The 26,261-nt window shown below is 43.0% G+C and overlaps 2 protein-coding genes across 3 annotated transcripts; both read left to right on the top strand.

Annotated features, from left to right (window-relative positions):
- The first annotated feature begins 545 nt into the window (after nt 1–545).
- maml1 (mastermind-like transcriptional coactivator 1) lies at nt 546–19,352 on the top strand. Of its 2 annotated transcripts, none has more exons than XM_069531446.1 (6): nt 546–877; nt 1,769–2,069; nt 13,234–14,592; nt 16,400–16,663; nt 17,195–17,324; nt 18,159–19,352. In XM_069531446.1, the coding sequence occupies exons 2-6, from the start codon at nt 1,776–1,778 to the stop codon at nt 19,199–19,201; spliced, it is 3,090 nt and encodes a 1,029-aa protein (XP_069387547.1). In that variant the 5' UTR covers nt 546–877; nt 1,769–1,775; the 3' UTR covers nt 19,202–19,352. The 2 variants fall into 2 exon arrangements, with proteins under 2 accessions (XP_069387547.1, XP_069387546.1); XM_069531445.1 differs by having other exon boundaries at nt 736–877; nt 1,565–2,069.
- A 2,886-nt stretch (nt 19,353–22,238) lies between these two features.
- On the top strand, nt 22,239–24,615 carry ltc4s (leukotriene C4 synthase). Its single transcript, XM_020106269.2, has 5 exons — nt 22,239–22,394; nt 22,918–23,017; nt 23,795–23,865; nt 23,951–24,032; nt 24,340–24,615. Exons 1-5 carry the CDS (start codon nt 22,337–22,339, stop codon nt 24,467–24,469), a joined length of 441 nt encoding a protein of 146 aa, XP_019961828.1. The 5' UTR covers nt 22,239–22,336; the 3' UTR covers nt 24,470–24,615.
- Nucleotides 24,616–26,261: the final 1,646 nt, after the last annotated feature.

The following is a 26,261-nucleotide window of genomic DNA, read 5'->3' as shown; positions in this document are numbered from 1 at the left end:
TCACTGATGGAAAATAATTTCCAGATGCTTCGAAAGTGAAAATAACACCAGCTGGTACAAGTATATCAGAGCTGCTTTACCCAGTTGATAATGATTGAAGATTATCATAACTGCAGAATTGACCTGAGAATATTCACGTTTTTAAGTTTCCCTCAGAGTGTTTATTGGTAATCATCAGTTAATGTAAAGGTACAAAATAAACCAGAGCTGCTGAGTCAAATTAATTTAGTCAATTATGTTCAAATAGGCTGAAAACAAAGTTCTTATTGTATCTCACTGAAAACTAGATTTTCTTGTTAAAGTTTGTCATTTTAAATCAATCTTTAAAGTGACGTCATCACTTTGTACGAAGATAAATCTTTATTCTCATTTTTAAAGGAAAAATATAAACTGGGCTCCTTCTATGACGTCAAGGCGGGTTCTCGGCTCTGATTGGTCTACTCTTTGTCTCTCAACGCTGCGACCGCTCCCTGTTGGCTGTCCGTGCTGTCAATCACTGGGGGGGGCGGGCTCTGGGACATTCCTCCTGTCGCTGGTGGAAAAAAAAAAAGAAAGTTTCCAAGATGGCGGCGTGGAGCTGCAGGTCCGCTGGAAAACAATAGAAGCAGCAGAGGCACAGTTAGCTGCTGCTTAGCTGCTGCTCACCGAGCAGCCTCCGCCTCGCTGCCGCGCACACCCGCCTCGGCCCCGGGGAGGCTTATCCTTCAGCTCGGGACAAACACGATGAGAGAATGGCGCTTCATTTAAATGTTTGATGCTAGTCGAGCTACCGTTCCCCCGAACACAGCGTTAGCAGCTAGCGGCTAACGGCTACACGGAGGCGGAGGATCAGCTGTTAGACAGATGCTGTAGGAAGAGCCGCAGCTTCGCTTTCACAGTAAGTGGATTTCAAACTTTACTACGTTTCGCTGTGTGGACACACGCGGCGCTTGTTCTTGTGTGTGATCGTGTGTTAGGTGTAAAAACCGGGTAGAACGGGATCTGCTTGATAACGAAGGACTCGCTGCCAAGTTAGTGAAGAAGCGTTAGCACGTTAGCTCCTGCTGGCTACACACAGCCGAGCTAAATACTCGAGTTAAATAAAGTTTGAGACAAGTTGTAGAGTCGCGGCGACGCTTCCACGGACCGTAGCCGTCCATCGACCACTACCTGTGGGCAGAGCAGCCGCTAATGTCCGCTAGCTCGGGAACCAGCAGGTAGAAGCGGCAGCTCGTCGTTTTAAAGGAATTTTCGACGCTTCAACTTTGATTTGAGTGTTGGAATGTGCTAACTGAACTTAGCCTCACAGGACGCAGTCTGCGGGCGACACAGCGCCGCGGCTTCATATCTGCACATTTGAATGTGGGAGAGTTGGATCGGTGCTCGTAGCTCGGGGATGACCACGGGAAGGTGTGAGTTAGATTCGGGGGTTAAGTCCGCAGCAGGACTCCAGCAGCTCGGGGTCACAGACACTTAAACGAGCTGCTGCACCGATGAGCTCCGTAGTTTTCATTGGCTTTAACTGAGATTAATCAGGAGGCTGAATGGTGTTGCACCCAAAAACCTTCGTTTTCCTCCCCGGCAGTGAGTGCCGCTGTGACCGAAGCCATTAGCAAGACAAAGGTCGCCTCCATGGAGCCAGCACAGGAGTCTTTGTAGAGGGCGAGGGGGGGTGTATAGACGCCCACTGTGAAAAGAGCCAAATTCAGCTTTTTATGGACGAAACCTGAGCCGGAGTTTACTACAAGTCTGTATTGATGATGGCGGATTTTGTTACACCGCGACACAGCGCGGTGATGGAGAGGCTCCGCCGGAGGATCGAACTCTTCCGGCAGCATCACAACAGCTGCGAGAACCGCTACGAGAACGCGACGCTGGAGCGGCGGGAGCTGGACAGACAGCAGACCTTCGCCCTGCACCAGCGCTGCCTGCAGGCCAAAGCCAAGAGGTCCAACAAGCACCGGCAGCCCCAGCCCAGCGGAGAGCAGGCCGGCCAGAGGGCGCCGGGAGGCGGCGGAGGAGGCAGCGCGGAGCTCGCGGAGAGCGGAGGGACCGCGGCGGAGCAGAGCCGGAACAGCACCCTGATGGCGGTGAGTGATCAGCGGACACAGGCGGTGCTCAGGCTGGAGGTCAGATAGAGTCTGAACAAAGCATCACACTGACAGCTGCAGGCTCTGCACCATCACTACATGATCACATGCTAACACCATGATCACATGTTAACACCATGATCACATGTTAACACCATGATCACATGTTAACATCACTACATGATCACATGTTAACACCATGATCACATGTTAACATCACTACATGATCACATGTTAACATCACTACATGACCACATGTTAACATGTTAACACCACTACATGATCACATGCTAACACCATGATCACATGTTAACACCACTACATGATCACATGTTAACACCACTACATGATCACATGTAAACATCACTACATGATCACATGTTAACACCACTACATGATCACATGTTAACACCATGATCACATGTTAACACCACTACATGATCACATGTTAACACCATGATCACATGTAAACATCACTACATGATCACATGTTAACACCACTTCATGATCACATGTTAACATGTTAACACCACTACATGATCACATGTTAACACCATGATCACATGTTAACATGTAAACACCACTACATGATCACATGTTAACATTACTACATTATCACATGTCACATGTTAACATTACTACATGATCACATGTAAACATCACTACATGATCACATGTTAACATTACTAAATGATCACATGTTAACATTACTACATGATCACATGTTAACATCACTACATGATCACATGTAAACATCACTACATGATCACATGTTAACATTACTACATGATCACATGTTAACACCACTACATGATCACATGTAAACATCACTACATGATCACATGTTAACATTACTACATGATCACATGTTAACATTACTACATGATCACATGTCACATGTTAACACCACTACATGATCACATGTAAACATCACTACATGATCACATGTTAAGATTACTACATGATCACATGTCACATGTTAACACCACTACATGATCACATGTAAACATCACTACATGATCACATGTTAAGATTACTACATTACTACATGATCACATGTTAACAATACTACATGATCACATGATCACATGTTAACATTACTACATGATCACATGATCACATGTTAACGTCACTACATGATCACATGTTAACATCACTACATGATCACATGTTAACATCACTACATGATCACATGATAACATTACTACATGATCACATGTCACATGTAAACATCACTACATGATCACATGTTAACATTACTACATGATCACATGTTAACATTACTACATGATCACATGTTAACATCACTACATGATCACATGTTAACATTACTACATGAGCACATGTTAACATTACTACATGAGCACATGTTAACGTCACTACATGATCACATGTTAACGTCACTACATGATCACATGTTAACATTACTACATGATCACATGTTAACATCACTACATGATCACATGTTAACATTACTACATGAGCACATGTTAACGTCACTACATGATCACATGTTAACGTCACTACATGATCACATGTTAACACCATGATCACATGTTAACACCACTACATGATCACATGTTAACATGTTAACACCACTACATGATCACATGTTAACATCACTACATGATCACATGTTAACATGTTAACACCACTACATGATCACATGTTAACATCACTACATGACCACATGTTAACATGTTAACACCACTACATGATCACATGCTAACACCATGATCACATGTTAACACCACTACATGATCACATGTTAACACCACTACATGATCACATGTAAACATCACTACATGATCACATGTTAACACCACTACATGATCACATGTTAACACCATGATCACATGTTAACACCACTACATGATCACATGTTAACACCATGATCACATGTAAACATCACTACATGATCACATGTTAACACCACTTCATGATCACATGTTAACATGTTAACACCACTACATGATCACATGTTAACACCATGATCACATGTTAACATGTAAACACCACTACATGATCACATGTTAACATTACTACATTATCACATGTCACATGTTAACATTACTACATGATCACATGTAAACATCACTACATGATCACATGTTAACATTACTAAATGATCACATGTTAACATTACTACATGATCACATGTTAACATCACTACATGATCACATGTAAACATCACTACATGATCACATGTTAACATTACTACATGATCACATGTTAACACCACTACATGATCACATGTAAACATCACTACATGATCACATGTTAACATTACTACATGATCACATGTTAACATTACTACATGATCACATGTCACATGTTAACACCACTACATGATCACATGTAAACATCACTACATGATCACATGTTAAGATTACTACATGATCACATGTCACATGTTAACACCACTACATGATCACATGTAAACATCACTACATGATCACATGTTAAGATTACTACATTACTACATGATCACATGTTAACATTACTACATGATCACATGATCACATGTTAACATTACTACATGATCACATGATCACATGTTAACGTCACTACATGATCACATGTTAACATCACTACATGATCACATGTTAACATCACTACATGATCACATGATAACATTACTACATGATCACATGTCACATGTAAACATCACTACATGATCACATGTTAACATTACTACATGATCACATGTTAACATTACTACATGATCACATGTCACATGTTAACACCACTACATGATCACATGTAAACATCACTACATGATCACATGTAAACATCACTACATGATCACATGTTAACATTACTACATGATCACATGTTAACATTACTACATGATCACATGTTAACATCACTACATGATCACATGTTAACATTACTACATGAGCACATGTTAACATTACTACATGAGCACATGTTAACGTCACTACATGATCACATGTTAACGTCACTACATGATCACATGTTAACATTACTACATGATCACATGTTAACATCACTACATGATCACATGTTAACATTACTACATGAGCACATGTTAACGTCACTACATGATCACATGTTAACATCACTACATGATCACATGTTAACATTACTACATGAGCACATGTTAACGTCACTACATGATCACATGTTAACGTCACTACATGATCACATGTTAACATTACTACATGATCACATGTTAACATCACTACATGATCACATGTTAACGTCACTACATGATCACATGTTATTATTACTACATGATCACATGTTAACGTCACTACATGATCACATGTTAACATTACTACATGATCACATGTTAACATCACTACATGATCACATGTTAACGTCACTACATGATCACATGTTATTATTACTACATGATCACATGTTAACGTCACTACATGATCACATGTTATTATTACTACATGATCACATGTTAACATCACTACATGATCACATGTTAACATTACTACATGATCACATGTTAACATCACTACATGATCACATGTTAACGTCACTACATGATCACATGTTATTATTACTACATGATCACAATGATTATGTGGCAACACTAAGTGACCAAGTGAAGAGTTACTGAAATACTTATCCATTCTGCAGAAAAGTAAAAAGTAATATGGGTCATGCAAATATTATTTAAGTGTTTGAATAAAGTTGTAATATTCTGAGAATAAAGAAATTATTAATGAAAACATTAAAAATAAAAAAAAAAGCAACAAAGAAAGCCCAGACTCAATGGAGATTAAACAAATCTAACTATAAAATGATGAAATCATAGAGATGTGACCAAAGATAATCTCAGTCAACCTCCACCAAACACTTCCTCCATGAAAGAGACAGTTTCCTCTGGTTCTTCACTGTGGACTCAGTTTCTTACACAATCTGTTGATGAAGCATCTAAAGTAGAACGGAACAAGATGCTCCACGTTTAAACAGCAGACGCACTCATCGTCTAACATGAAACATGGACGACAATTACAACTTCATTCTTGTACCTTCGTGACTTTGTTCAAGTAAAATTGCGACTTTATTCTCAAACACTCTGTAGTCCATCTTCCACATTCTTAAATATTTGTCCTGTACATATTAATATCTTCACGGTTGTGGATGGATGGATAACTTTTTATTACATAATAAATTGATAAATCATAGATATGAATAAATATTTGTTAAATACTGAGAGAACTTACAATACCTGATGAGCCCGTGTCACGACTCGACAGTCCTGTGTAGATAATCGACCACTTTAAATCGTTTTCCATCATTTCACTACACTGTGTAAATCATGACTAGATTACAGTGTGTTCCTCTACATGACGTTTCTTTTGTCCCTCGGCTTAAACATCTTTCCATTAATGTGAAACTCTCCAATCCTGCGACTTCTACTTCACTTGAGTTTCTTCAGTCGAGATGACGTCAGGTCACTCACCTGACTCTTACAGATCGTTGTGGGTCGTCACATACGAACATTCGTTTTTCTACAGTTTTGGCGGTTTGATAAAATACTGGTTCACACTTGAGTTTTCAGTTTCAGGCTGTCACACTGAAGCATTATGGTTAAAGTCTAAGAGACGCAGATCTGATGCAGATCAGCTGTGCTGCTGTTTTCTTCTAGAGGACAAACTTCATTTAAAAATAGCACCTGTATTATTTCACCCCATATTCTGATTGGTTTTTTAGAGTTAGAGCAGCGGTTGTGTCATCATGTTAACAGTCTGTCCTCTGTCGGGGGATGTGTGGGCGGACGTCTGGACGAGTTAGACGATCTGTGTGTTTCTTAATCAGAGCTCATCACACAGCTGCTCAATGAAATCCTGTTGAGTCTGAGTGACATGTGACAGATCTGAACTCAGGTGAAACCACTGTGTGGGTCAGTGAGTGACAGAGGAAGTAGTGTTTCTGTGGCGGGGCTCTCTGGTCACATGATCTTTGCTTCCCTCAGCCTTCATTCACGCTCGTCTCTTCAACAGACACAAACTGACTTCGTCACCTGACCTCAGCCGGCTCTTGTATCTGACTTTTGCCCTCCTTCCCTTGTTGTAGTATTGTTTTGCAGTATTTGGTGATCTCTATATATAATATAATTATTATTTTTAAACCACTGAAGTGAACACTGCTTGATGAGTTTCAATGGAGGAACTAATTATTTTCATTATGTGATTTAGATTAATTAGTTGATTATTATTCTTTATTGATTGTGCAGTCGATGGAGCATCATCATTTCACAGAGCAAAAACTGTGACGTCTGTTTAGTTTGATGAAAGGTCAAATCAAGCAATTACTCAGTTATTAACAATATGACAGAGAAGCAGAGAAACCTTTGTTTGAGAGGCTGAAGTCAAACCCATGATTTTGACTGATTCAAATTAAGTTAAATTACTTCGTTAATGCACAATTACAATTTATCTCATTTTATAAACTTCAGGAAAGCATCTTATTTAAGAGCTGATCTCACGGTCAAATAAATAACCCCAGTATATCGAATTGTACTTGTGTATATTTCTATATATATTATGTACCTATGAAAAGTGTGTATGTGTTCAGTCAGACACTGAGATGTCACTAAGTGTCTCAGCAGGTTGTTCTGTCGAGGTTTTAAACTGCGGACAGGGACACAAGTGTTTTTCATAAATACATTTTGTCTAATTGACCCACATCCAGCCAACATCAACACCCACTCACAGGTCCCGTAGGAGCTTCTGTGGTCTGAGAGGAGGTTCTGTCCTTTGAGTCGACTCTAAATCATAAACAAAAATAAAATCTGAAAATACAGTATATCTGAAACTTTGATTAAATAACAGGTCAGACAAAAGTAAACCAGCCTCTGTGAATCCATCCTGCTGTCGAATCACTGCCTCCAGTGTGTACAGGTTCAAAGAAGAACAGACATAAGTCAGTAAAACTTGACTAAACGAAATGTTTAAAAATGTCGGTAAGAATTCCAGAGACACGGCAGATGTGAGGAAAGTGTGCAGTCAGACAACGATAAGCCGACGTTAACACACAAGATATTTTGGATTTTTGTGGCAAAGCCAGAGCCAGAAATGTCAGGATGAGTCACTGTGAAGAAATTCAGACGAGCTCATTGATTTGACTGAGTAACTGAAATGTTAAATATGCAGAGTAAGACTGTCGGTGTCTCCTGAGTCGAATCACCTTCACTTTGTTTTGTCTCGTTTGAATCAGTGAACAGGAAGAAACACTGGGTTTGTCTGTTATAAAGATAATTGTCATATCAACTAATGTTGGAAGAATTAAGCCTCTGACAGAAGTTTCTCCTGGAACGTTGTGCTGGATTATTTCTTTGGCTCAGTCCACACTGATGTTTGAGTTTGAAACATCACTGTTGCCATGGTTATGCCTGAGTTCCCAAACTACCGAGTCCTCCAGCCTCTGAATCAGAGACTTGGTTGAACTGATCTCGTTTTATTGTGAAAACTCTGGTTTTAATCTGAACAGAAACTGAGACTTAAGTCAACAATGCCGCCCACGTCCTCTTCCTGATTGGTTCTCATCAGTCACATGACTCGACTACCAGCGGTGACCACAAAGCGTCACTAACACTTCCTGTCAGGAACAGTTCCACCTCGTCGTCGCTCAGAGAAAAGAAATCTCTGCTCTGACTCTTCACCATCACTGTTCCTCCTTCAGGCTACTTCCTGTTTACACCACATGACCAGTGTGTGTGAATGCTCACGTGATGTGTGTTGTTAGTGTGAACGGAGAGTATTTATTTACTACAATGTTTGTGTTACTTTTAAACAATTGTTTTAGTTTGGACGGAGCCTTTGTTTAAAGAACAGTTGGAAAACCTGAAGGAATTCAAAAGAATCTACGTCGTAACATTATCTGTTGTCAGACATGAGCTCCAGGTAGAATCCAGAGACTCGTCTCCAGAGACTCGTCTCCAGAGTTCATGTTTCACATCTGAACAACTCAGCAGCAGGTTTTCTGCTCAGACTCGTTCAGCATCAGATCCTCCTCGTTCTTCAGGTGAGAGGTGGAGCAGACAGACAGGAAGTGATCATGTGATCATGTTTACATCACCTGACCCCGTCGTCACCACAAACTGTCTTCGTCTGTGTCTTCTAGGTGTGTGTCAGCACTTTGTCTCCAGAGACAGTTGTTTGTGTTTCTTCATGTTTGTGTCACATGTTAGAAGCTCATCACCCCCCCACTCCCTCAGTGGATCAGTGGAGGACGCTCTGCTGTGTCCTCACTTCTCCTGGACTTTATACAGGAGTGAAGGAGACAAACTGAGTCTCACTCTGACATTTGAGTTCGTCCTCCAGAGAAGATCCAGAGACCTGAGGACTTCAGTCTGAACACATCTGAAGAAGTGTTAGCATCATTACTTTGAGCTTTGTAGAAACGGAACCTGACATTCTCACAGTTTGGTGTAGAGACTGTGGCCCAGCTAACAGGACGGACCAACCAATCATTTCTAATGTGTCCACGTCCCTGCAGACTCCGGTGTCTCTGATAGCAGAACCAGTTGGAACAGTTAGAGTCGATAAAAGTCGGCTGACATGTCGGCATCACTTATTTATTATAAAGATTAACAGTAGGAGTGTATGAATCACAGTAGTTCTGTCAGTAGTTTAGTTCATAGTACTGTCAGTAGTTTAGTTCGTAGTACTGTCAGTAGTTTAGTTCATAGTACTGTCAGTAGTTTAGTTAGTAGTTCTGTCAGTAGTTAAGTTCATAGTACTGTCAGTAGTTTAGTTCGTAGTACTGTCAGTAGTTTAGTTAGTAGTTCTGTCAGTAGTTTAGTTAGCAGTTCTGTCAGTAGTTTAGTTAGCAGTTCTGTCAGTAGTTTAGTTAGCAGTTCTGTCAGTAGTTTAGTTAGTAGTTCTGTCAGTAGTTTAGTTAGCAGTTCTGTCAGTAGTTTAGTTAGTAGTTCTGTCAGTAGTTTAGTTAGTAGTTCTGTCAGTAGTTTAGTTAGCAGTTCTGTCAGTAGTTTAGTTAGCAGTTCTGTCAGTAGTTTAGTTAGTAGTTCTGTCAGTAGTTTAGTTCTGTCAGTAGTTTAGTTAGCAGTTCTGTCAGTAGTTTAGTTCGTAGTTCTGTCAGTAGTTTAGTTCGTAGTTCTGTCAGTAGTTTAGTTAGCAGTTCTGTCAGTAGTTTAGTTAGTAGTTCTGTCAGTAGTTTAGTTAGTAGTTATGTCAGTAGTTTAGTTAGCAGTTCTGTCAGTAGTTTAGTTAGTAGTTCTGTCAGTAATAGCAGTATCCGGTACACTGACTTAAGTCCAGTGTCACCTGACAGGTGAAGATCTCTGAAGACTCAATTACCCAGAATCCCACTGATGCTAGTTGGTGCAGAGGCTTTGAAGCTGTGCCCCCCCCCCCCCCCCCCCCCCAACAGATGGCTGTAGATCTTTTGTTGTCCCCCCCTGCCCCCCATCCCAAGGTCTGTAACCATGGCAACCCCTGGGAGGGACTGGTATTTCAGGTTTTGGGTGAGTCACGTTTCCTTTAGGGCAAACACACAGCTCTCTCTCTCCCTCTGTCTCCCTCTCGGTCTCTCTCTGTCTGTATGTCTCTCTCCCTCTCACTCTCTCTCTCTCCCTCTGTCTCCCTCTCGGTCTCTCTCTGTCTGTATGTCTCTCTCCCTCTCACTCTCTCTCTCTCCCTCTGTCTCCCTCTCGGTCTCTCTCTGTCTGTATGTCTCTCTCCCTCTCTCCCTCTGTCTCCCTCTCGGTCTCTCTCTGTCTGTATGTCTCTCTCCCTCTCACTCTCTCCATCTCTCTCTCTCCCCCTGTCTCGCTCTCTTTGTCTGTCTCTGTGTCTCTGTCTCACTGTCTCTCTCTCATATCATCATTTGTCTCCTCGGCGCCAGTGTCGCCCTCACTGCCGGATGTTTCAGTGCCCGCCCCTTTACTTCAATGATTTATGGATTGAAGTTTTTGCTGATTCATTGTCTTTTGTTCAACTCGTGGATCGAGTGATGAATCCCTTCACACACTGGACCCCACCAGCTCCCTGACAGTTATTACTCTAAACAAATAGTTGAACCACACACGAAGCTCAGTTGTTGCACTTAGTGGTAACTTCATGTCTCCAGCTGCGCGAACAACAACATGTTTTGTTTCTGCAGCTCTGATCTGATGTTGACACACGGAGCTGGACCGTAGTTCACTTCACCCTCACCTCAGAAGAAACTGGTCCGACTCACCTGAACGACAACGACAAACAGAACCTCAGAGGCTCCTGAACTGAACTCTGAAATCTAAAGATCATATTACACAGGAGCATGAAATGAGCAGCATGCTTCATCCTCTGTGGGTTGGTGAACAATGCTGACCCACAATGCAATGCGAAAAAGAAGAACTATGAGCAAAGAATCCAGTACATAGACTCATGAGCTATAACTCTTAAGGTTCCCGGTTTAAAACAGTGATGTGAATGATTTTAGAAATGAAGCGCTCCTCAGACACAGACCTGAGCTCTGTCAGGAACCAGCAGAAACTAACTGAAAGGATTTTTCCTTTGACTGAACATGAGGCCGACCTGACGTCACACCCGTCTCTTAGTTAAACTCTCCGTACACCCACACACTGCTGACTAATCCACAGTTTGACTGAAGTCTGCTGTGAAGACAGAAAGTGTAGGAACGACTCTGAGCGTCGAAGCTACTGACAGACCCGTCTGACCAAATGTGTTGATGCTGCCATTTTGGCACCCGTTGGGCTAATCAGGAAATTCTCTGCATATTTGTTGGAAGACATCATCACCTGTGTCCGCTCTGTGACGCCACTCTGAAACTTTCTCTAACGTTGTAATTCTGAAGCTTTTCTCTTGAGGAGTAGACATGGTTTATTGAAAATTCCTGATCAGTGTTAAAGATCAGTGGACTCACTCTTACCAACAACCCTCCACAGCAGCAGGACGTCAGTTGCTACTGTTTTTCTTACCCGGATTTTATAACTTTGTTCCAGGTGTGTTTCCACAAACTTTTTTCACAAGAACTAACTTAAGTAGAAAATATCTCCTTTGTTCAGTTTTCATTTATTGATTTAATCCATTATTCTCTTGATTAACAAAATCTGTCCACACACATCTTGTTGTGTCGAAAAGAATAAATCTCAGCTCTTCCGTTTATTTTCACGTTGCATGAATGAACGCTGCAGAAATAATTTTCATAGTAGCTGCAGAGTGAAGATAATTGTTTCATCGCTAACACTCAAGAGTCTGTTGGTTCAGGGAATTTAGTTTTTTTAGAAAATGAGGGAGAGAGTGCTTTCTTCAGATAAAATTATTTTTAAAGATTAGTTCCAGTGTATTTTTAGAACGAAAAGAACTTGCATCAGTATTTTAAGTTTGAAAATTAAATGGTTTATTTTAAGGGTGAAATTTCCAAAAACATGGTTTCCTCAAGAACAAAGCAGTGTGACTCATTAAAGTGAAACAAGATAAAACTTCTACTTTGTTTTCTCTGCAGGTTGTGGTTTTTATTTGATAAAACTGCATTTAAATACATTTCCATAAACCCCATTATGACAAAATAAAAATGTTTTTGTGGGGGGGTTATGCATCACTTCAGTGTTTGTATAATTACGCCTGGTTTTAACTGTAATTACCTGTTGGCTGTTGTCAGTAGAGATTTCAGGTGTTGATATCTGGTGTTGACTCAGTGAAACCGTGTGAGGATCAGCTGACGCTGTTTGAGGCAGCGGAGGAAGTTCGGAGCGTTCCCCTCAGATGTGGCGGTCGAGCTGCCTGCAGAGTGGGCAGATCTGATCTGCTGACTGCTCTGAGGAAGCTCTTTGTTATCTGCGTTATGTAAGCTGGCCTGCAGCTGATTCTATTAACGGCTGCAGCTTTTTATCCCAACAACTGCCACTCCATAACTCTGTCTATTCAGCTGCAACGCCCCCTGCTGCTCATAAAGCACCTCTGCAGACCCTAAAATAGAAGATTTGTCATAATTCAACAGCTGACTTTGGTCAGTTCCCCAAATAACCTCATTACATAATAAGAAAGTCTAAATCAAGATGCTCAACTACAACTGGATTTAATATTTGAAAAGTTAACAATCAGGCAATTAATCACATTTTTAAAGAAGAAAACCTGAAACTTTGAGGGACGTTTGTTTATGCTGATGATGTGATATTATTAAAAGTTCTCCATGGTTCTGTTTGTTCCTCCAGCTGCAGGAGACGGTAAAGAGGAAGCTGGAGAGCGCTGGTTCTCCGTTGGGCAGAGACCAAGTCAACGGTTTCAGTGACGGGTTCCCCCCCAACAAGAAGGCCTGTCTGGACAACGGCACAACTAATGGCTCCCCGCTGGACTCCAAGCTGGGGATCAGTGACTCTCTGACCTCTAACGGGAACCATGGGCCGACGGGGGAGTCGACAGACAGCGGTGGCGAGCCAGGTTTGGACTTCCATCGGAAGGAGATGAAGCAGGAGCCAGATGACATCCTGCCCATCATGCCGCCATCAGGAGGAGGTAACAACAGCCTGTTCCCTGACCTCAACCTGAATGAGCAGGAGTGGACGGAGCTGATGGAGGAGCTAAACTGCGCCGTGGCGTATGAGGACATTCAAGACATTCTCAACGACGGCTTTGAGGACCGCAAAGACCCTCTAGAGCTGGCACCAACTCCGGGTGGTGGTGGGACGGTGGGGGGAGGAGCAGGAGGTGGTGTGGGGGGCCAGCCATCCCAGGGACTACTTCCTCCAGATCTGGTGAGTGTGAAGTCGGAGTTCTCTCCGGCCTCTGCAGTTTTTGAGCAGGACTCTCGCACCGGCTCCCCCCATGTAAGGTCCACCTCCTCTGGGCCGCCTCCTCACCCCACCAGCTCCCCCATCGCTTCCTCCTCTGCCTCTTCTCCGGCTCTGCCCCCTTCCCAGCCTGCTCCCAACCCCAGGCAGCTTCAGCCTCCCCCCAACCATCTCCTCCCTCCGGGGCCCCAGGTGCCTAAAGATCTGTCCCCTGCTCAGCAGCTCCAGCAGTTGGCAGCCCAGCAGCAGAGAGCGCAGCACCTCCATGGCCAGATGCACAAACAACAGCCGGGGGCCAAGTTCCATAACCAGGGGCCCCGTGCCCACCCTCCACCTTGGCCCCAGATGGCCAACACCTCTCAGAGCCCACTAGGGGGAGCGTTTGTTATGGACAAACCCACGAGTCCCTCCTTGTACCCACAGGACTTCAACCCAAACGCCCAGAAGCAGCTGCTGATGCCCGGTCAGCCCAACAAAGCCTCTCCCAAGGCGGGGCCTGGCGGCTACATGCCGGGGCACGGCGGGCACCCCAACATGCTGGGTCACCCGACGTCAGGGCCTCCTCTCAGCCACCCGCCTGCCCCTGGACCTCAGACCCAGGCAGCAATGCTGAACTACAACAACACCAAACCCTTGTCACACTTTGAGGCGGGGCCCGGGCCCCCTCGGCTCCCCAACACCCAGAGCCAAAACAAGGCGGCCCTGCTGACGCTGCTCAGACAACAACAACAGATCAAACAGAAAAACAGCATGAACTTTCGCCATCATATACCACACACACAGGTAGGAAACACACACACACACACACACACACACACACACACACACACACACACACACACTGTAGACAAAGTGAAAACCAACAGGAGGGACTGATTCCTGCATGTTATTTTTGAGCCTGACCAATATTTTCACATCATAATTTAGAAATAGTTTGATGACAGTTTGTCCAGTGCTCAGACTCTATTGTTTATGATCCTCTCAGCACGGTCTGCAGCTCCTGAGGCAGAATACGAATCACAGTTGTGCAAAGTCGAGGAGAAATTCATGGCTGCTGATTCCTGAATCATCCTGAATCGGTGGTAGCAGCTAACACTTCCTGTGCGATCATGTTCTGCTCTGAAGGTCCAAGTTCCCGAGTGTGTTCTGTGTGTTAATGGCCTTTAAAGTTAGAGTGTTTAGAGCGTTTATCACCCCCCCCGCCCCCACTGACAATTTAATTTAGAATAAAAAGTGACAGAACTTGTCCAAAACATTTTAAGGCTACATCCACATGAATACGTTTCAGTTTGAAAACAGTGTTTTTCTAACTAAAACGATCTCTGGTGTTCTGGCCCCGTGTCATGTGACCGCTCATGTACTGGACATGCATGTGTCTGTAAACAGCCAGAATAACGCCTGGTCTCCTCCACATGTAAACAGTTGCATCATTGTTAAATGCAGAGATTAACTGAACAGCAGCTGTGAGCGAAGACAACAGGGTCAGCAACACTTGTAATTGATTCTCCATGTTGTTTCTACTCTGGTATCAGTGAAGGCTACTTTATGACCTGAGTGAGTCAATCAGCAAGTGATTCTGAGCGTCTAGGTCATTGTTTCCAAACATCTCAGTTTCCAGACTCAAACTCATCCTCGGAGTTTTCAAACTAAAACGGGACCAGCAGCGTTTCCAGGGGCTTTTAGAGGCTCCAGAACTCTGTCGCACAGTTGATGGGTTTTAAAATGAAAACGTAGTCGTGAGGATGTAGCCGATGAAGTCAGGCTGCAGCAGGGAGGCCTTTTGTCCAGGCCAGGGCCCCACACTTGTGTGTGTCTCTCTCTCTCTCTCTTTGGGTCAAGCAGCTGGTTGCTAAGGCTCACACGGGGGGGGTGAAGGGAGGCGATGACAAAGCAGCCTTTCATATTCTCCCTCTCTCTGTATTTAAATATAGCTGCTCCTGCTTGTATTTTTCCTCAGTAGACGAGACGCTCTGTTCCAGCTTCTCTCTCCATTATCACAACTCTTCATTCAATCTGCTGAGTTTAAGGGTGTTAGAGCTGCTGCCACCGTCTCGCTCTCGTTGCACCATCAGGACAAACATTTTCACCTTCTGACGTTTTCTTCACAGTTTGTTGTTTGCTCTTTCGTTTTGTGGCTGTAACACCAAACTTCATCCTCAGGGGGGCGCCACAAGGACTGTAGACTTTCAGTGAAGTCAAATGAACAGTTTCATGCTAAATGTTTACAGAACAAGATGCTGAATTTCATCAATTTTCCTGGAAACATTTTAAATTAAATTATTTCTAAAATACATTTTTAGAAACCTTTAAATAAAAAGTTACAAATGTGTATTTATGAAAAGTGAAAAGAAGTAAATTTGTCCTCTGCAGCAAACAGACGTAAAAATGACCCTGACCTGAATCTGTGAGCAGATCGTAAACGTGTGATGTGGCTGAAAATTCATCCATCAAGAATTTACTTTCATCTACATTCAATTTGTAATAAATCAATGTTAGACGTGATGTTGTGGTTGAACCTGGTGTCTGGTCCGTCTCTTTACTCATAAAATCTCTTGACGGCTGTAAATAATAAAATCTTCATGTCTCTCAGGAGCAGAACAACTACCCTGCTCCTCCTCACGGCCCAGGCCCGGCCAACACCATGGCACCTGCGCCGGGAAACAACGGCATGGCCACCCAGCCAGGGGCAAACGCCATGGCAGGTAACCATGCTAACGCGGCGTACCTGAGCAACCAGGCGGCGGTGGCTGCGGTTCTGAAACAACAACAGCAGCAGCAGCATCAGCAGCAGATCCTGGAGCAGCAGCAGAAGCAGCAGCAGTACATGCAGAGACAGCAGCTCATGGCTGAACAGGTGAGTTACACCTGTGTGTTCCATGTCTCCATGTCGTTGTCCTCTGGTGCACTGAGCCATCGCGCCCTCCTCTAAGTCCTGGGGCTGTACTATCGAGCGAGTTCAGCATATCCAGGATATCTTCCCGTTATCCAGCTGAACTTAACCTAACAATCACAGTCAGGCTCAGTGGTCACATGACGCTGGTTATCATCTTGTTAAGATAACTCAGGTTTTCTTCTTAAAGATCCCTGAGATCAACTGAACCAACATTTTAAACTTCCCTTGTCCTTCCCTTTACAGAGAGTGTGCACCACACAACAGTAGAGTCACTTTGGTGAGGGCCGAGTGTTCGAGTCCCAGAGAGAAACTGTGACTAGTTTCAGATCGTGATTATACAAACTGTTCCCTCACAAATGATCATTTTGGGAATTTGATAAGAAGTTAAAATGTTTTAAAGGTAAACTTTACTTGGACTTTTGCGTGAGTTCAAACGTTGTGGAAACAATTGACCAGAAAAAAGTGTAACGCGTCTGACCCCCGTCTGTGCAGGAGAAGCAGCGGCAGCAGGACCAGCAGCTTCAGAGGCGCCTGACTCGACCGCCACCACAGTACCAGGACCAGCCGGGTCAACCGGCCAATCAGAACCCTTTCCCACAGCAGCCAGTCAACCAGTTTACAGGTACGACCACAGGCAGTTAACATGTACACACATTACATCCTGAAATCAGCTTTCACTAAATAAACTCTTTGACTTGAATTAATGAGCAACAGAAAACATTATTAATATTAATTAAATATATTATCATTCTGCATTTCTATTTTTATCAACTATTAAAACATTAAAACTTTAAACGGTGTAACTTTATGTCACAGTTTATATATTTTTATTATAATAAAACTCGTCTTAAACTGGAATGGTTCTGTTCATGTTGCTTCAGGAAAGTTAAACAAACGATGGGATAAGATTCTGCATGTGTGCTGAAGTTTTATCAGATCAACAGGAAGCTGAGCAGCAGCTCGTTGTTGTTCCACACAAAGGTTTCTCTGTGTGAGTTTGTAAATGAAACTTGCCGCTGATTTGAATGTAAAATATGATCTGATCTGACAAACAGATCCGAGTCTGAGCGGCTTCTGATGATACGATTCAGTCACCTCCGACTGCCAGATAATAATGATAATAATATTAATAACAGTGTTTACAAAGTCTAAATATTTTATGATTTTCAAACCATGTGAAGGTTTTTAATTCTGATATTTTCATGTTATTTAGTTTTTAAGATCAGTTTAATAAATTAAAACATTCAGTAACAAACGTGTTTTTAAATAACGTCTCTTTGTAAATGTTTTGAACACAAACATTTTATGAAGAGATTTAAAATCTGACGGAGAATTAAATGAAGTAAGAAAACATTTAATGACTCAGTTTAATATGTCACAGGAAGTGATGACATCACTGTGCACATTAACAGGAAGTTATTTAACATTACTTAACTGACGGTTTGTCTCGTCACAGCTTCGTCTCAGCCAATGGGCAGCGTCGGCTCCATGGGAGGCCCCGCCCCTGGCTCCCAGCGTATGTTCCCTCAGAACCAAGGCATGATGGGAATGAATATGGGCCAGGGCGGTGGGCCGGCAGGTGGTGTAGCTCCGCCCTCTGCGGCGAGCCAGCCTGACATGAATCTGTCTTCCTGCGGAGGGGGCGGGGCTGGCGTGGACGTCCAGCAGGTCCTGTACAATAACATGAACCTTCACCCCAACCACCCGGCTCACCCGCCGCAGCAGACCTCCCTGCAGCGTCAGACGCTGGGGCCCATGAGCGCCTCCTACAGACAGAACCTTCTGGCCCAACAGCAGCAGCACCTGAAGACGCAGCCCAACGCCGCCATGCTGAAACAACAGCAGATGGCTGCCGCCGCCGCCCGCATGCCAGGCTCCATGCAGAACAGTATAGGAGCCACCCTGCCCAGCTCGATGCCAGGAAACATGCAGAGCGCACAGAGTTCCGCCTGGCAGCAGCAGCTCGCTAACCAGCCGCCCTCCGGTAACGCTGGCCTGCCCCCCAACGCCTTCAGCAACACGCCCAACGCCTTCCACATGCAGCAGCAACGCATTCCCAAGATGCCACCGGGCGCCGCACCCTTTGGTGCAAACCCCGCAGGTCGTCCAATGGGAGGCCTGAACCCCGGGCAACAGATGATGCAGGCAAATATGGCTGCCCAGCAGAGAGCACCACCCAACCCTCAGAGCTTGGGCCAGCCGATGGCCAATCAGCAGCAGACTCAACAACAGCAGGCCAATCAGAACCAGGCCGTGCTCCCTGACATGGTGGCGTTCGGACAGCAGCAGGGAAACGGCCGTCAGGGACTGCAGTGTAATCAAGGATTCCAGGTGAGCAGGACTGCCAATCAGCAGCAGCAGCAGCAAGTGTCGTTTGGATACAACATGGCGTCGGGGAGCTTCGCTGCAGAGAGCGAGCTGGTGGACTCGCTGCTGAAGGGTCAGAACCCTCAGGAGTGGATGGCCGACCTGGATGAACTGCTCGCCAGCCACCATTAGTCATGCACGCCTGCACCTGGAGCACCTGAACCCTGCTGAGCTGAGGCTGTAGCTGGAAACACGGACGACGAGCCGTCGCCGCCGCTACGATGAGAAAGGACAAATTTCTTTTTTTCAAACCAACAGAAACATCGTTTAGATCCGGAGAAAAAGAGTCTGTGAGTTAGCATTAGCCTAGCCGCCCAGCCACTGAGAAACAGCTGGTGGTCAGCTGATGGCCTTCATCAACTTCCTGTGTTTGACACCACACTGGCTGTCGTTGGTAAATTAGTTTTGTTCTCACACACACACACACACACACACAGAGACACACACACAGAGACACACACACAGAGACACACACACACACACACACACATACATACACACATACACACACACACGTATGAAGCAGTGACAAATCAATGTTTGGTTTTCCTGCTAGTTGGAGCTGAGTCACTCGTCAGCTGAACACAGGACGTTTATAACAAACGCGAAAAAATTCAAACCAGTTCAGACGCAGTAACGAACCCTGACGTCATCGGGACTGAAACCAGGGTCCATTCACAAATATGACAATTTAACCTGAAACCTCGTTAAAACATTTTCTGACTCGTGTTCTGATCAATTCTGTGAATGTTTGAACGTTCAGCAAAGACAAGAGCAGAAAGACAAGTTTCACTTGAGATGGTTTGTGAGTTAAAGACTCAAATGGAGGAAGATTAGTGATTTAAAAAAGTTTTTCCCAAAGTTTCAGATGAAATGACGTCACTTGAAAATGAAAACGAGCGTCGCCTGGTTTTAATGTTTCAGTTCGACCTTGTCGGAGCTGTTGACCTCTGACTGAAGTCGTGTGTGTGTGTGTGTGTGTGTGTATAAATGAATGTTGTGTTACACAGACTGAATTGAGTTAATGACGACTGAACAAACGACTCCACCCCCCCCCCACAGCGCCACCTACAGACCACCAGCTCTGATCAGCTTCAGCTCAGTTTATTCTTTTATATGAGGAGAAGATCACGTCGCCTCATTTTAAAGAATCATTCCAGAGTTTGTTTGATCAGAAGTTTTTTATTCACAGTTTCTTCCTGAAGTTAAAATCTCAGATCTGTTTCAGTTTGTTCCAAAACTCAAACTTTCCTCTTTTATTTCTGTGGTTTAACTTTTTATCATTTCAGTCTCAAAATTAAAAGTCGACATGATGCTTCAACAATCTGTAAACAAGTTCCCGCTATTTCACACCGTCAGGAAATATCTGCTGCGGATGTTTAAACTTCTGACGATGCCAAACGCTCTTTAACGTTACAGTTGACTGATCATCGGTCAGCGGATGATAATGAACAGTGAAGCTGGTGAAATCAACTCGTCTGCTCCCTGCAAACTTTTATTTATTTTAAATTTCCCCGCTGCTCGGAGTCTGAGGAATGAAAATAAAATATACCAACTGTCTCCGAGGAGAAAAACGTGCTCACTTTAAAATAACCATGTGTTTCTGAGTCGCTCGTCAGCTTCTTCTTCTGTGAGCGTCTCGTTAACCTGCGACCTGTGGTCAGCTGACGAACACTCGAGTCCATTCACTCCTTCAGTGTCTCACGTGTGGATCAGGTTTAAATCCAGTTTGTGGTTTAAACTCAGACCAACATGTAATGCTGCGTTCAAGTCCAGTGGGAAAAGTCGACGAGACAAAATGTATTTTACTAAACCGTCGCTGCTCAAATTCAGAACATTTCATTTGATCTTTAAACCACATTCACCTGTGAGTCTAATTTCAGGGCAAAAATCTTCCCAAACATTTAATCCAGGATTAAAACCTCGAGTCCAGATTTCTGTTCTTGATGTTTTAAATTTAAAACTGATTTTTCACAATAGAAACATTTGAATTTCTTTTTTAGTTTCGAATCCTTGAAGATAAAATCTTCCCTGAATGATTCTCAGAAGGTTTTTCACAGTCAGAACTTGAACGCAGTGTTTCTGAAGAAATCAACATTTAGTCGGATCAGACAAGTTGACGTTATTCAAAGTTGAGTCTTAATGGTTCTCACGAGGGAAATTAGCCACTTTACGTCCAAACTCATCGTTTCTGTTCTGCAGCTGATTATTTATCATCTTTTCAAACATGTAACTGCGACGTCTCGGATCACAGTCGGTTCTGTTTAAGGTGGACCGGTGACTGGTTGTCTGGTTTAAGGTGGACCGGTGACTGGTTGTCTGGTTTAAGGTGGACCGGTGACTGGTTGTCTGGTTTAAGGTGGACCGGTGAGCAGGTCGTTCTATCTACTGTACTGTTTGACTTTTCAACGAAACGTATGCATCTTGTTTTTGCAGACATGTTGTGTATTTTATTTGTAATGTTATTTTGCTCAACAAAAGCTTGGGGCTGGTTTCACGTTTCCCGACTCTGCCACCGGTTCTTCAGCTTCCAGCCTCGCTCGGCCTCCCGGGGTTTCTGGGTTTAACTGTTGTGTAAATGTCTATAAATATATTTTTTGTATGTAAGCCTTTCCTAATGATCTGGAGATGATAGATGTTATTTTTATATATTGCTGCGGATTTTTGTAAGTATTTTATACTTTTGATATGGTTCTCTGTAAAACAAGAGTATTATGTAAATATAGTTCTTTAGAAACACGTCTGATTTCTGTGTTTACGTTTTTACGTCTGGAGGAAAAGTTCAAATGATCCAACATCCGAGGAGAAGGAAATATCTGTGTATTCATATCTATACACACAAATATATATATCTACACACAAATATATATGATGTACACACAAATATATATGATGTACACACACACACATTATCTACATGTTGAAACTTGTTGAACACGAGTGGATCTGCTCCGGATGAACTTTCAGTTAACATCTTAAATATTTATACAGAAAATAAATTCAGTTGAATGAGTCGGGACATTTGGAAAAAAAAAAAATCACTTTTGAACTAAATTATATAAATTATAAAAATCATATAAATTATAAATGAAACCACAGTTTGTAACGAGGTGTCACCGACCTGCAGGTGAACAGTGTGGTTGGTCCCCGCCCCCTCAGATGTGAGTCTATAATCACTTCCTGATTTTGTGGAGCTGTGTTTCAGTTCAGAGGAGTTTCAGGTGAGTTGTCTCTCGTCTGTCTCCGTCTCGTCGTCTCTCTGCAGACATGTTGGAAGAGACGCTCCCGCTCGCCACCGTGACTGTGCTGGCTGTTCTAGAGCAAGGTAAGAGATGCATGCTGGGAAATTTGAGATGAGACTCAAATAGTTTACATCTGAAAGTTTGAGATTAAGATTCTAATGATTTTATTCTATCAACATGAATGAATGGGTCATTATGTTTATTATATTAAATATATTATATGTCAGTCTCAGTGTGAGTTATAAATCTTGAATTCAGAACCAGATGTTTGAATGTAAGATAAGATTTTTTATTCTGATTAATTGTTTTGAGTATTTTCTCGACAGTTCAGTTTTTATCAGTTTATGAATGAACTTTTTTAAGAAAGTATTTTTTACAAACACAGAATGAACTTAGAGCTAAAACATCTTTATCTTCAATAATAATTTGAATGAAGTATAAACTGTGTGTCTGTGATGTGTGTGTGTGTGTGTGTGTGTGTGTGTGTGTGTGTGTGTGTGTGTGTGTGTGTGTGTGTGTGTGTGTGTGTGTCTGTAATGTGTCTGTGATGTGTGTCTGTGATGTGTGTGTGTCTGTGATGTCTGTGATGTGTGTGTGTGTGTATAGCTTATTTCTCTCTGCAGGTGATTAACGCCAGGAGGAAGTTCTCTGTGTCGGCTCCGGCCACGTCCGGTCCACCAGAGTTCGAGAGAGTCTTCAGAGCTCAGTCAGTCTTCGGTTTTATTCAGATGATGAAAGTTTGTTTAAAGCAACAGTGTGAAACTGTTACTGAGCTACAGCGCCCCCTGCAGACACATGTGGTGATGAAGTGTTTTCATTTAAAAACAAAGTGAATCAATGTGCTGAGCTCTGAATGCTGGATATTACCCATGATCCTCTGCTTCCTGAACCACCAAACTGTTCCGAGTTCTTCATGTTTTAAAGTTTCTGCTGAACATTGGAGATAAACTCTGGTTGTTAAGAACTGATCTCAGTTCAGCTTCACTCTTCAGCTGATGGAGACTCTCAGTCACTTGTTCTCTCAGGAGATGAACCCACTCAGCAGAGAGAGAGAACAGACTCAGGGAGCGAAGGAGGAAACGTTCTCCACGTTCTCACTCAGTAAAGTTACAAAGAGAAGAAGAACAAGTGTAAACTTCAGAAATACTCCGATGATCTGTGGGGAAATTCTATTTTCTTTATAGGTGCTACTACCAAGAGTAGAAATAAATAATTACAATAAGTATAAATACAAGATAAAGGTACAATGTTGTTATCAAACTCTTTTGACTATGAAATTAAACAAGGTTTAACCATAAACTTCATTGTAAATAATAAAGATAAAATCTATAGAACTTGAACTAAGAGAAGAAACATAAATGCATCATATCGGCAAATAAATCAGGATGTTATATTAAATGATATATTCTATATTATATTCTATAATTATTATTGTTTCCATCCTGAGGGATCAGGTTTAACTGTCAGATGTTTCTGTGTTCAGAACAAACTGCTCCGAGTATTTCCCCATCTTCATCAGTGTCCTGTGGACGGCCGGAGTCTTCTTCAGCCCAGGTGATGTCACACCTGAGACGACAGTCAGCACCTGCACTCCGACAGGTATACTCTGTAACTGTGTGTGTGTGTGTGTGTGTTGTAGGTCTGTCCTCGGTGTGCGGGCTGCTGTATTTATACGGACGTTTCCGTTACTTTCATGGATATTCTGAGTCGAGTCAGGGACGGTAAGAGACTCCACCTGTTTGAGATGAATCTGAATTTATTTAGGATTTAATAGAAACAAGTTGAAACGTGTCGGAGACAGAAGTTTTGAAGAACTGATGTGAAAACATCTCAGAGTCTGATCCGGTTCGTCTGAACTCGTTAACTGAGATAAATAAATGAGCAGATGTAATAAGAATAAAGAATAAATATAACTTTATTGTCATTGAACAGGACGTACAATGAACTTATAAATGTTTGTTTTACAAAGTACACATCAGGACTGAAGCTTCCTGTTCAGATTCTGTCTTCACTTCCTGTCTCCGTCAGGCTGGCTCCGCTCTACTTCAGCGCTCATGTTCTCTGGGCTCTGATTGGTCTCTCGTCTCTCGGCATCGTCCTCTCGTTCTTCAGATTTTACCTGGACTTCCAGCTTGGCTCCGCCCTCAACCTGTTCTGAAGGAGCAGCGGGAAAAAGAGAAAACATGGAGGCGCCTGTGATGCTGAAGGTCAAAGGTCAAGAGGAGACGTGTTGTGTTTGATCATATTTTATGTCTTTGGTTCATTTGAATCTTCAGCATGAATAAAAAATCAAAGTTTAAAGAATCAAGTGACTTTGATGAATTTTCTTTTTTAAGTAAATCAGGTGAAAATAGATGATTTTCTGTGTTGATCGTTTTTTCAGCCTCTGGAACACGAGGCTCAACACTGTGTTGGTGACGTTTCAGCAGCAGGTGGCGCTGCAGCAGCAGCAGAGTGTCAGAGGTTCATTTCTTCTTTAATCCTCTTTCACTTTTATTTGTTCACGTGTTTTTAATCCTGATTTTCTGGTTCTGATCAGATTCACTGATCCTGGTTCAGTCCAAGATCCTGGTTTGATTCAATAACAGAAACTTTATTCACACTGAAACTGAAGCAACATCTTTTCCTCAACTGGTCCACAGACCAGACTCTGCATGTGGACCTGGTCTGTGGATGTGGGACCTGGTCTGTGGATGTGGACCTGGTCTGTAGATGTGGACCTGGTCTGTAGATGTGGACCTGGTCTGTGAGTGTTGTATTAAAGCAGATTAAAATTATCAGCTCACAGAGAACTGACGGCTATTTATAGAGAAGCTCGGCCTCAGTTTATATTAAGAAACACACACACACACACAGAGACACACACAGACACAGATATGTACTGTATGCTCTCACACCCGTTCATGCACACACACACACACACACACACACCCTTTCTTTTATTGCCACACACAAGTCGTTCTATTCATACATGCACAGATCATAAAGACACACACACGGACCAGTTCATGTGTGGAATGTGGTTGTGCGTGTATTCTTAGCGTGTATTCTTAGCGTGTATTCTTAGCGTGTTGTCTGACGGCAGCAGTTGTTGTTTCCGGCATCAGAATAAATTTCCATCCAACAGCAGCTGCTTCACTTTCTGTTACCGACACACTTCAGCCCCCCCACCTGACGACCACAGCCCCCCTCACCTGACGACCACAGCCCCACCCCACCTGAGGGCCTCCTCCAGGGCACCACAACCCCCCCCGCCCCCCAGTCCTGGTGCTGAATCAGATTCAGATCTTTATCAACAGAAGATGAACTGTTTGTTATTAATTTAACATTTGTTTCATCTTCGTCATTAATCAGTGACTTTGTTTTCAGAGTCGAACTAAACGTCCTCATCTTCGTCACTGAGCCACTTAAGAGCTTTGTGCTGATTGGCTGATGCACCTGTACACAGAGTTAATCTGATCAGATCCACACACACACACACACACACACACACACAGATTAAACGGACAGGAAACAGGTAGATCACCATAGTAACCTGGCGGACGACCAATCAGAGGCCAGGAGGAACCTGAGTCATCGCTCCACAGGACTCGTGTTGCGGTCGAAACGTCGGGACAGTTTCTGCCCTGTAGGGGGCAGGTGTCCTGGACCCTCGTCACCATGGTTACAATAACGAGGTCTGGTTACGTTCAGATTAAATATGTGATCGTTGCTCAGCTGTGAATCCAAATAATACAGAACTTAACACGTGAACATTATTCTGTGAGAGGCCATTAGACAAAGATCAGGTTTACTTTGATACAGGTCATGTAGTAATACATATATTAGTAGTAGTACTAGTCGTAGTATTTGTGATCTGTGATGTTATTACTCTTCTTCAGATAATCGGAGATGAACTGGATAAAAACATTTTACTTAAAGTTAGAAACTCTTTCTTGGATTTTACAAAA

This window comes from Paralichthys olivaceus, chromosome 9 (assembly GCF_024713975.1).
Source record: "Paralichthys olivaceus isolate ysfri-2021 chromosome 9, ASM2471397v2, whole genome shotgun sequence".
Lineage (NCBI taxonomy): Eukaryota > Metazoa > Chordata > Actinopteri > Pleuronectiformes > Paralichthyidae > Paralichthys > Paralichthys olivaceus.
The sequence above is the reverse complement of the archived record's forward strand: the minus strand, read 5'-3'. Positions and strand labels throughout refer to the sequence as shown.